Source organism: Podarcis bocagei, assembly GCF_964188305.1.
Source record: "Podarcis bocagei genome assembly, chromosome: 1".
Taxonomy (NCBI): domain Eukaryota; kingdom Metazoa; phylum Chordata; class Lepidosauria; order Squamata; family Lacertidae; genus Podarcis; species Podarcis bocagei.
Window position 1 is genome coordinate 106733713 of NC_138125.1, and position 12368 is coordinate 106746080.

Here is a 12368-nt window from a genome sequence, read left to right on the forward strand (position 1 = left end):
TTTTCTGCTTTAAAATGTAACTAATATTTTTTCTTTTCCTCCTCAATCTATAAGTCAAAGTTATTACAACTTTGTTGAATGATGTAGTTGCTAAATAATTTGAAGTTGCTGAGTGTTTCTTCTGTTTTCTTTTAAATCAGGTTTTTCTTGAACTATGAATCACTTGTAGGATGTGTTTTGTCTGGCCCTACATCTCCTCTGACTTTTAGTGAGTCTGTATTCACAATTGTCAACCAAAGCTCAAAGTATCTGGAAAATAAGGAGCACCTCTGGAGAATGTGGAGTATTATAGTTAACCCCTTAACTGAGTGGATTAACCAGGTACAGTGTGTTGGTTCTACCTAAATGACTATACATGGAAATACCAAAGAATGTTAAGTTGCTGGAATTGCATTTTAAAAGTATAGTGTCTGTAAAATGATCTCGGATCCAGTCAGGCACAAAAAGCCAGAATTCCCATGTGTCTTAATGATGATGCATGTCTAGAGTAAAAGTGAAAAATATTTTAGAAAAACAAAGCTAAGGATACCAGGTTTCTTTGAGTGTATAAAGTTCAGTTGTTGTTGTTTTTCCCTTTAGACAAATGAAGTAAATCAAGGTGATGCTTTGGAACATAATTTCAATGCACTTTACAGTGCATTGTTCCTCCCTGTGAATACCATATTCCCATGTTCTGAATTTCCACAGGTAAGAAACTAATTGGACTTTTTTTTTTAAAAAAAGAAAGAAGTGTGTGTAGCAGTAATCTTAGACCAGAAAGAACTGTGATCTCTGCTTCTTTTCTTTCATTACAGCCTACAATGAAAACATTGCTCCGTTCCTGGTCAGAGCTCTATAGAGCATTTGCCCGTTGTGCTTTGCTGGTAGCAACAGCAGAAGATAATCTATGCTGTGAAGAACTCTGTGCTAAAATAATATCTGGATTAGAAGATGAAGCAGATATTGTAAGTACAGTCATCTGTGCGGGAGGCACGTTCGCAACCTGCAGTGCCGTGTCTGCACATGCACGGGTTGCAATTTGGCGCTTCTGCACACGCGCGATTTAGCGGTACTGCACATGTGCGAGCGCCAAAATCCAGAAGTAACCTGTTCCCGTACTTCGGGTTCGGTGCGGTGCACAACCCAAAGCATCTGTAACCCCGGGGTATGACTGCATAGGCTGCTCTTAATACAAAATGTGGTTGGTGTTTATGTAAAATCCTATCCCTTGTTTTTCATTCTATACTGATGTGGTAAATATATTTCTTTTCTTTCAGAATCAGTCCATGTTGGATGGCCTCGCTCACATCACGTCAGTTATGGTTGACTGCATCAATTTTGCACCTTATGGCACTAAATACCAACCAGCAAATAGATGTAAGGATAATAAGTGGAATCTGCAACTAAAGGTTGCATTGGGGAGTGGTTCATTCCATTCCTTCTCCTGATTTTCTGATACTTCCTCTCTCCGCTCACCTCCACACCTTGTCAGTCAGCTTTTCTTGCCCAGTGAGCCTGCTCAGTCCTCATTTCACTGTTTCAGGATTTCCACCCCCCCCTCAGTGTTTTTTTCTAAAGGTTTTTTTGTGTGTGTGCTTCTGCATCGTTGGGGTTTCCTTTATTCCTGCTACCTTCTTCTTGTGCTTGAGTGTTGTTTTCTTAGGCTATGTAAGAATCGGCATTCATAATATTGATTTCAAATGTATCTAGGCTTCCTGTATTATGAAACAGAGAGCTACTGAGTTGCTGTACATGTTTGGTCAGTTTACTGTTTTGACAGTTGAATTGATTGTGTTGATTAAGAGCTGTGCTCAGACTTCTAGTAACAAGCTTCTTAAAGTTGTATAGACTCGTGTTGTTTGGTAGTTTGACATAAATTCTGAAGCCTCTACTGAAGTCAGCAGTGCAGTGAACTACTTTTAAAGTTAGTCTGGATTAAGTTCTTCAGCTGTGCTATTAAATACTTTAAGTAAAATGCTTGTCATGATGGGAGGCAGGGTACGTGTGGAGTGAGGGATCTTGAAACTTGCAAGGAGTCCCTGGGGTGTATGTGTGTGCACCATTCCCTTACATGGGAGAATAGGCTCTCTTGCTGTATTGCCCTCCTCCTTTGGAAGGGCTGTTGCACATGGTTAAGAGGCAAGCAGGCCATTAGGATCACATGTACTTTCCCCTCCTGTGAAGATTCCTTCATCCTATCCCATTGCCCTTAATCATCTGCTGTGATGTTAATTACAGCTACTTCATGTTCTAGAATTTAAAATATGGGAACAGGAAAGGGAAGGGAGTACACGATCTCCATATGAACTCTTAACCCTGTACAAGGAATATAGCTGTAGTATTGAACAACACTCTCAATATTCGGCATGTTCCAAGGGAAAGGGAAAGGAGGAATGGTATTTATAAATAGATGCAGGTGTGGTGGTCCTTGCTATTTAAACCTTAACTTTAATATAAACTACCTTATTTGCTAAAATAAATGTTGTCAACTTAACATACTGCTCCTTAGCCCCACAGATGCCTGCAGACTGGTCCAAAAAGAAAAAAGATCCCCTTGGCAAGCTGTCGTCCTTAATTAAACTTTTGGTGATACTAGTAAACTCACTTCAGATGATTGTGTCCAAGGAATCCAGCCCTGAAAGAAAGACCTCTATCAGCACTTCCGTTATCGGTGCTCTTCAAAATATCATTGGCCACATCTCCCTACCTTCAGTCATCAGACCTCTGTTCAGAACTATTGCGAAACCGTTATCAGCATTTTATGAAAAAATAAAGTGAGTGCTCTACTATATAGCTATGCAGTACTGACTTTGCAGTTGTATACTACTTTCGTTAATATGGCTAACTTGTTTCATACATGTGATTGAAATAGCTTAGGAAACCTACATGGCTATACCACTAGTCCAATGATGTTCCAGAGGTACTTTATTGATGCTACAGTGAGAGTTGGATAGCAGCTTACGTAGCACCTTGTTCCATTTGCAATCTGTAATCAGATTTATTAATTTTAAATTTTGCTTTTACAGCTGTTTTTAAAAATATATTTAACACAAGTATTAACTGCAGAGAGCACACAGTTTTAAGAGATGTCATTTCCTATGACACAGAAGGGGAAGCGATACTTTTTTTAAAAAAATGATGCCTCCTTAAGAGATGTGTGCTTCATCCAAAAATAAGAAAGTACACCACTTGCTTCAGAGTTACCTTTCTATCAATATACAAGTTTGGTCAGTAAGCCGAAGCTCATCATTGATCAAACTGAGAGTTGCTTAATTGGGTGATAGCCCTAAAAGCTACAGGAGGCTAGAATCAACTGCTTACTGAAAATTCACTCTTGGCAGCCTTGATTTGGTTGGCTATTTGATGTGTCCCAAAATGGTGTGTTTCTTTAAATGTGTATAAATGTTATGGTTATGATAAAATTACAATACTATCCAGTTTTTGAGTTTTTCCTATATTGAGCTTCCTCCTGCGATTGATTGATTGATTGCCCTTCATCTTAGCATAAAGGGGAGGTCACAGCTTTAAAAACATTATTGAAAACACTTTGCCACAATTTTAAACTATAAAAATAAGGTAGGTCCTATATTGTACCTTATCTGACAGAATCTATTTTTAAGACTAATTGTACGCCTGAGGGCAGGCATAGTCTTAAAACTTTTTTTGTAAGCTACTCCCAGAGCTTTTTTTTGGCTAAGGGGATATGAATGCTGTAACCAGTAAATAAAGAAGCAGAGGTTATTCCTTATATGAATACTCATCAGTTATCTCCTTTCCCCCATCAGGTCCACTAATGCATCTAAAGTGACCAATGGGCTCAACAACAAGGTAATTTGGACTGGTGGTGGTGGGAAGCTTTTCTGTCTCTTGAATATGTTTTTTAATACCATGCAGCCTAGTAGCATAATTCCATAAAAGGAGCTGCCCTTGCACATATTGTATAGTGTGTGTGTGTGTGTGTTTTACCAGCATCTCTGTTGTGCTACCACAGACTTCGCTAGTTCCTCATAATTAAGTGGGTGTTGCATGATTAAACCCAGGCAAGGAATTGCCTAATCAGTGCATGGAGTTTGAGGAGGGAAAAAAACTTGTAGTAAATAATTGCTTCATTGTGCATTATTTGGGTCTAGTGTAGGATTTTGCCATGATCTTCTGTGCCATCTAGCCTAGAGAATAGGGCTCCGGGGTTGTAAACAGCGTTCCAAGAACTTCCTTATATTATTGGCCTTCTTGCTTTAAGTTTTACATTGTAACTAAGTAGACAATACTTAGCCCATTATCTGCTGTTAACACCTTTTGCAGCTATAACCTTTTTGATACATTTTTTTATTCTATTTTCCAGTTTGAAAAGTTATTGGCAGAAAGTATTAGTTGTTTTCAGTCTTCCTATGCTGGATCCTTTGACAGTGAGCTGCTGCAAGAGCTTTCTCCATTGCTGTGCATAATGCTTTTGCACAAGAATAAACAGCTACGTAGTCAAGCGGCTCAGTTCTGGAATGCAACATTTGGTAAAGCTGTAGTGCTGACTTACCCAGAAGAATTAAAGTAAGAATTTTGTAGCTTGTGATATACCTATAGACTTGTGGACAAACTCATTTATTTGTGTAGAGCCCCATCCCAGCTCACGGCCAATCTTAAAAGCATTCTTATCCATTTTCCAGTCTGCTAAACATGAAGCACTTCTATCGGAAGCATTTTGTTGGGGGAACTTGAAAAACGGTAGATGCATATGAAAACAACTATATCATAACTGTCCTGACATGGGGTTGGGTCACTATGACAGTTCCTTTAATTAAAAACCAGAAGAACTCTTTAGACCATACTTCCTCAACCTCGGCCCTCCAGATGTTTTGAGACTACAATTCCCATCTTCCCTGACCACTGGTCCTGCTAGGGATCATGGGAGTTGTAGGCCAAAAAACATCTGGAGGGCCAAGGTTGAGGAAGCCTGCTTTAGACGCTGCAAATCTGAGCAGAAGAATGGGTAGAGGAAAGGGTGGCTTAACCCTGCCTCTTGTGTAATCCTTCCTGTACAAAATTTCATGTAAGGACTTCAAATGGAACTTTTTGACTAGAACTGCTTTCTCCTTTTCTCTATCACTCCTCTGGTCAAGCTTATAAATACCAGGTACTTCTAGTGGTTCTTTTTGGTTGGGGAAAGGTTGATGTTGACTGACTGCTAATTACTTCTGATTTGGGATTAATGAAGTAACTTGTACAACAGAAGCAAAGTAATAGTATTGTTTGTCCTCCAGAATTTCATATTTCACTTGGCGTTTCACACAATAAACTAGTATAGAATTCATATACAATCAAAACAGGTGAAAGTTTTGCATAATGTTTGGGTTTGGATATAGAATACCAAGCTGCATCATCTTGAAAATGCATTGTAGCTAGCAACTCAAAGCTTCATTCTTTGCTTATAAGTTTTCAAGTGTAAACATGGTGCCAAAAACTAATTGTTCCAAGTCTGAATATCGGATTCAAAGATTTTAAATGCAACTTTCATGATTGCTTCCTTTCAGATGTGTTTTGTGCCAAGCCAAGCAAAAAAATTTACTCTCGTTGCCTGGCTTTGAAAACACGGACATAGTGGGAGAATGTAACGGGACATGCTCTGATTCTGTAAGTATTAGGGTTTGGCATTGGTTGTAGTAAACCTTTTTATTTTTCTGAGTAAATAGGTCAAAATGCACACCTTCATTCAGTTTACAATTGCTAAAGTAGGAGTGTGGTGGGGTTTTCTTTGTTTATTAAAGGTAGTTGCAGATAAATCTGTGGAGAAACTTAGTTGACAGCACTTCTGACAATCTGAATTGGTGAAACTAGGACCTCTTCTTCCCACATGAACTTCGTTTATCTGAGACTTTTCTCTGTGTGTCCCTCCAAGAGAGATGCAGAAGGTATCGGCATGAGAACAGACCCCCTCGGTGGGTCCCCATTTATGAAATGCTCTCAACGTGGCAAGCAGTAACATTTCTTTTGCACCAAACCTTTGGCCTTTAATTATCTTTGGCCTCATTCAGTGATGGGCTTTCTTAGTCCTGCCCTTCTATGAATGTGTTTTTAGCTTTCACTTTGTTTTAGTTTCATGTTGTTCTTCAGCTATGTGCTATTTTTGTAAGTCACTTTGAGTTACTTTTCATTAAAAAGCAACTGAAGAAATAATAATAATAAATTTATTTATATGCCATCCGTCTGACTGGGTGAGCCCAGCCATTCTGTGGTAATAGTACATTACTCTTATTAAATTGTAGTTTAATAGTAAGAACTACAGTAAGAACTCAATTAAGGTATTATAATACTCTTATTAAGTTTTAATTTTGTTACAGCAAACAGAGAATTCCCAGTGGGATGCAAAGATAAGTGGAATAGAAGTAAATCTTAGTGGGAAAAGAGACTCCTTGCTGGCACAGACCAATGAACTAAAGCAGAAAAGTATTAATTCCCCCGTAACACCTTCAAAGGTAAGACATCAGTTCATTAAATGAAATGGTTTCTTATTGGCACTTACATCTCCAGCAATAATACCCAGTTTTTTTCTATTCTAAGCATCAGTTATTTTTCTTGTTGATAAGGAGAGCTGAATCATGTAAGTATGGGGCTCACTTGAAGATTGCAGTGGAATTTGCAATTGATTATAGACAGAATCCCCAGATGTGAACAGAAACCATTTTCACTCAGCCACAGCTCAAGGTTTACAGCATTGTCTGATATGTACTGTTAGTGTTCATAAGCTGCAAATTATTTACACTCTTTATTTTTACTTTTTCTCATGAAGCAGATGAAACTAGAAAACTCGCTGACAAAGACAAATCGAAAAAACTTGCTCCTGGAAGAGGAAAATACTGTTGACTTTGTGTTTATTCCTTCAGAAACAAAAGAGAGAGTGTTGACAGAGCACCAAAAAGAAGTGCTAAGAACTAAAAGGTTTGTAACTTAGTAACTTAAGAGTCAAGAAATGCACATTTTCTGTGTGCCACCAGGTCTGAAACTTTCTAGGTAGCTCATCTCCTTCATTGCCAAGAGCTGGCAGAAGAAGAGCTTCCAAGTTGGTCCCACTTCCTCTGCCCAGCTAGGTTCAGTAACCAATAAGGGAGCTTATTGCAACCCTGGGTAGAATGGTTCCTACACAGGCCCTAGAGCAAGCCTTCAAATTTGAACAGTTGCTAGCTTAAAATGCCATTCTTTATCAAATGTATTAGGACTACTCATTTTATTGGAATGTTGACCAGTTCTATTTTTTGCAGGATTGATATTCCTACAATGTACAATAATCTTGATGCATCCCAAGATACTACCTTGTTTTCCCAGTATACACAGAGCCAGGAAGATTATCCGTAAGTATTAGGAACCAACAGTGCTTTGAAATGTAAAATGTTTGAATTTTCCGTGCATCTAAGTAAGTCACCTTTATTTTAGGGATAAGGCAGCCTCTGTGGATATGAAGGAAGAACCTGAGAAGGAAGAGAACAAAACAGTGCCCCAGGTATTTTCATATGTTGACAGTTGCTGGGAATTGATAGTAATGGTATTTTTTTAAAAAAAAAATCTTTATAAAGGACTTATAGGGAAAGGGATGTAGCTTATAGCTGGAGTAAAGCACATGTAGCTGCTGACACATATCCTTACCAAGTGTCAAACTAACAGCCACAAAAAGGTTTATATTGACATCTGAAACATTATTGAAGTACATTGGATGGCTTTTACTTCCTTTTTGAGTGAAGGCATAAGCCTATCTGCACCCTGCCATGGTGCCTTGGGATGTATGGGTTGCTTCAGGCCTTCCATTATAGAAAGTGCATAGTCTATACTTGAAGGACTGTCACCAGTTTCTAGTTGGAACAAATGAGTAGATTTTTGAAGCTAGCAAACTGTTTTAGTGAATAATTGGAACTGTCAACCCCTCCCCCTGCACAAGTTTTGCTGGATTTTCCTGCATATTCTTACCTGGAACAAATCCTGGAATTGCAAAAAACACAAATTAAATTGTAATGCTTGCAATTTTGGTAAAATAACAGGAAAAGTATCCAAAGTGATTAAGTGATAAGACTTTTTCTTTCTTTCTTTTGTTTCTTTACGATAACTGTTGGACAAGGATATGGCCTGAAGGTGCATGCTGTAGTAACTTTGCTGTAGTTAAATAGATCTGGCTGTATGGATGCCTAGAACTGGCACATAATAATGCCTTGAGTTTCGAGGAAAGGTGGGATGTGAAGTAGGCAGTATAGTCAAAAAATGTATAATGACACTAAGCTATTTTCAATGCAGGATGAAAAAGCAGCAAGTGACTTGCTTGGCATTGCCCATGAAGTAACTGAAAGTGGGAAGGCAGATGTACTTCCAAAGGACAATAATTCCACCAGTGCTGAACAGCTTACCACTTTTGGCAAACAGAGCTTAGATCCAAATTGTGAGAAATTGGAAACATGTGCTCCTAAATCACTTCCAGGGGAGACTTCAGTATTGGATTGTTCTCTAAATGAATGTACCTCTAATGTCAGCAGCTGCAGCTCTGCTTCTAGTGATGTCATCTCAGGAACCCCACAGCCTGTAAGCAGAAGACAGTCTTTCATAACTCTGGAAAAATTTAATAGTTCAGAAAACAGACCATTCAGTCCTACAACTTTCACTGTGTCTGGAACATCTGCAAGTACTCCTTTATTAGCCAAACAGGAATGCATGATTGCTTCAGATGCTTCTTTCAAAGGAATTCCAGATGTGGAGAATAATAACACCTTCAAACACAAAGTGGAAAAAGCCACCCCCAGGCCTAAAAGGTCAAACCTAGAAATCTTAGGTGCACTGGAGACTTATGTCAAAGTCAAAAGATTGAAAGATGAAAATAAGGCTAATTCAAAATTGCAACCTGAAAGTACACTTGGGATTAAAAAGTCAAGCCTTAGGCAAAATAAAACAGATAATTCAGAAGAAGAAAAATCAAAGATATCACAGTTGCAACAGGAGAAAAATATGCAAGAGTCTCCTGCCAACCTTGTAGAAGATAAGTGTGAATTGCCTGGTGAAATACAAGAAGCAGAATATTTGCTAGACATCCCTTCTCAAGTTTCTGAGTTGAATGCAGTAGGATGTACAATAGAAAATAAACAAATTTTGGACAATGTTGCAGAGACCAAAGCAGGAGCAAACTTAGATTCTAAAGAGAATACCCCTCCAGAGCTGACTTTAGCAGCAGCTACAATATCTAATGTTGGCCAAAGTCCACAAGTTTCACCTCATCCAAAAGCGTTAAGACGTTCTTTAAGACGAAAACCAGAAACTGCAGAAGGAGCTTCAGGTAGTCCAGACAAAGAGAACAGTCAACAGAAAAAAGATGGGCGTAAAGATGGTGAAAAGGTTCTGCCAAAGAAGATTTCACAAAGTAAAGAGGCTTCTGCACAAAAGCAAAAATCTGTTCCTGATAAAACAGTAGATGCACACGGAAGTATAAAGAAAGAAATCAATGTACATGGGAGCAGGACTGCAGAAGGTACGATCTTGAAAGACTCCCATGTTTCAAGAACTATCCAAGAGGAAACTAGCATAACTAATGAAAAATCTGAAGGAAGTCAATCATCTGACATCAGTGACTTGCAAGATTCTGTTCCAGAAACAACTGGTGAGAAACCTAAAGGGTTTCCACGGTATCAGACAAGAAGAACCTCACAGGGATTACTTACCAGTATAGAAAACTCTGAGTCTGATAGTTCTGAAACAAGAGAAGAAGGAACCAAGAGGAAAAGGTTAGGAAGATCGAAAAATAAAAGTAGTTCACTTGAAAGCAGTTCAATTGAAAGCCAGGTGAAGGAAGTGCTAGAAAGCCAAGAGTTTCATGCAAAACCTGCAACAGAAATCCAGACCATGCCACCAGAAAATAAAGATGTAATGCATTCTGATGAACACATGGAAATAGCATTACTGTCTGGTGTTACTGGTCAAGAGAGAGAGAGAACTTCCCTCCCACTTAGTGAATGTTCAGGACTTGAGCAAGATATGGACACTTCCCTTTGTAGAGACTCTTCAGATACAGAGAGAACTGCTGCCAGAATGCTGACACGCTCCACTTCAGAGTCATCTCTAGAAAGCAGGCAGAGAACGACAGTTATGGATAAATGTTCTGATTCCCCTGCCAAAGGTTTGGAAAGTGGTGCTTATACTGCTGCTATCAGTGTCTCTTCTTCACCTGAGAAGTCTTCAGAGACAAGTGAATGTCAGCACAAAAGAAGCAAGCGGACAAGGAAATCAAAGAGCTGTAACTGCTGTGGTGAGGAGCCATCTCCACTGTTGGGAAAGTCTATCACCGAAATAAAAAAAGAAGGTAGCCCAAAAAAAGAAGGTAGCCCAAAAAAAGAAGGTAGCCCAGAACTAAAGTTAAAAGAGTCTAAAAATATGGCTAATAAATCAACAATGGCTTTGCCAAGCATTCCTGCTGCTGCTGATTCTCAGTTTGCTGAAAGGCTCAATATGGAACCTTGTGCAGCGAGCACACCACTGTCCTCCATTAGCAATTCCTCTGCCCTGAAAGATTCACATGAGGGTATCCGATCTGAAGAGGATTTGCTAGGAGGTGACACTCCAAAAGAGGAACTCAAGAAATCATCCCGTGTCAAAGATGAGAGTGGCACATCTGTTGCAGAAAATCTGGATTGTGTTGGCTGGGCTGAAGCAACTTCAGAACCAAGTTCAGTAGAGACTGATTCAGTAGAACACATTGTTCAGTGTCCATCCTTAAAAGCAGACACGGACCCAGGTGCTATAAAAATGGGAGATAGTATTCAAAATGGTCATCCAGAAGGTAGGACTGACGTAGAGATGAGTGTGAACCAACCTGAGGAAATAAAGGCCAGCGAAACAAAAGCTGACATTGTTCAGAATGTTGTAGACAAGACACCAGTATCTGTAACAGAGGTACCAGAACTTCAAGAACAGGATGCAGAAAGCGATATAGCCAGCAGATCAGAAGAACATGAAATCTCAGCCTTGGTACAGAAGGAAAATAGCTCAGATTCCCCTCTAAAGTTTCAGGAAATTTATGCTCTTTCTGTAGCCAAGATTAGTGAAAGCCCTAATGGAGTGCAGGCACGCTGTATTTGGTCTCCATCAGCTTCTCCCTCTACCAGCATTTTAAAGAGAGGTGTAAAAAGACAAAAAGAAGAAGATTCTCCATCACCTGCAAACAAGGTACTTGAAGTGGCTTTTGTAAATTTATATGTGAATATCTCCGTATTGGATCTATATCCTTTATACAGTTCAGTATCCATTTCTTCCTTAATAAGAGCTAAAACCTACAAAATCTCCATGATTTTTTCATATCTCCCTCCCTTTTAAGGCTTAAATATATATATTTTTTCCTTTTATACCCCGCCTTCCCCGGCCAGAACTGGGCTCAGGGCAGCTAACACCAATAAAATTACAATAAAATGTAATAGAAAAAGAAAAAACAGTTAATTAAAATACGGGTTAAAAATACAATTTTAAATGCAGCCTCATTTTAGTAGTAGCCTTTTAAATCTTTGTGGAGGAAATGTCTTTTGTCAATTCAGAAGCTTCTTTTTTGCTTGTAAGAGATTAAGCTGCTTATCTTAACATAATGTATCTAACTTACCTAGAAACCTGGGCATCTGTTATAGCAACATCTGTAAACTCAGTGGTGCAACTTAGAATACGGAATATCCTGTATTCCCAAATACCCTGCTCCCACACACTGTGCCTTGAATTGTGACCATTCTTAATCAGTGTTGCACACTGTTTCTACTGATGCCTCACTCCGTGTATCATTTAAAACCATCTACTAGCCTTTGATGTTTATCACCATTTGCTCCACAGTCAGGCTTCTGGATTGCTTCGTACTACAGTTTTTCATTCCTACGAACAAAATTGTGTTCAGGTTCTGCTCTCAGGCTATCCATAGGCACCTGCCTACTTTATATTGCATTTATCTGATTTTGTGTGTGTTGTGTTTTCATTGTATTTTGTACATTGCCCTGAGACATGTGTGGCAGGTGATTAATAAATAATAGTTTTATTTAATTAGTAGTCACTGCACTCACCAATGTGAAATATCTCAAATATTGCTGAAATCTGCCAGTTTATCTCATTCAAACCAGAGATTAATGTAGATCAGTAGGTCTCAAAAGTGTAGTATACAGTGGTGCCTCGCAAGACGAAATTAATTCGTTCCGCAAGTTTTTTCTTCTTGCGAGTTTTTCGTCTTGCGAAGCACGGTTTCGCATAGGAATGCATTGAAAATCAATTAAGGCGTTCCTAGGGAAACCGCCTTCAGACCAGGTCCGGGGACAGTCTGTCCCCCAACCTCTTCTGAAGGCTGGGGGGGGGGGAAACAAGGGCTGCTGGGGGGGCTGGGGGGGAACAAGGGCTTCGCTGATCCC

The 12368-nt window shown here is 39.2% G+C and overlaps 1 protein-coding gene across 2 annotated transcripts in view; it reads left to right on the forward strand.

The window, feature by feature from the left end:
* Positions 1-12368, forward strand: part of RIF1 (replication timing regulatory factor 1) — a 38338-nt gene that overhangs the window by 19136 nt on the left and 6834 nt on the right. For both annotated transcript variants that reach the window (XM_081187153.1, XM_081187154.1), the window contains exons 17-29: positions 141-321; positions 580-687; positions 795-944; positions 1257-1356; positions 2489-2753; positions 3765-3807; positions 4322-4524; positions 5505-5604; positions 6312-6446; positions 6761-6909; positions 7230-7319; positions 7402-7468; positions 8251-11160. In XM_081187153.1, the coding sequence (XP_081043279.1) occupies positions 141-321; positions 580-687; positions 795-944; positions 1257-1356; positions 2489-2753; positions 3765-3807; positions 4322-4524; positions 5505-5604; positions 6312-6446; positions 6761-6909; positions 7230-7319; positions 7402-7468; positions 8251-11160 (4501 nt within the window). The remainder of the gene's footprint in view (positions 1-140; positions 322-579; positions 688-794; positions 945-1256; positions 1357-2488; positions 2754-3764; positions 3808-4321; positions 4525-5504; positions 5605-6311; positions 6447-6760; positions 6910-7229; positions 7320-7401; positions 7469-8250; positions 11161-12368) is intronic.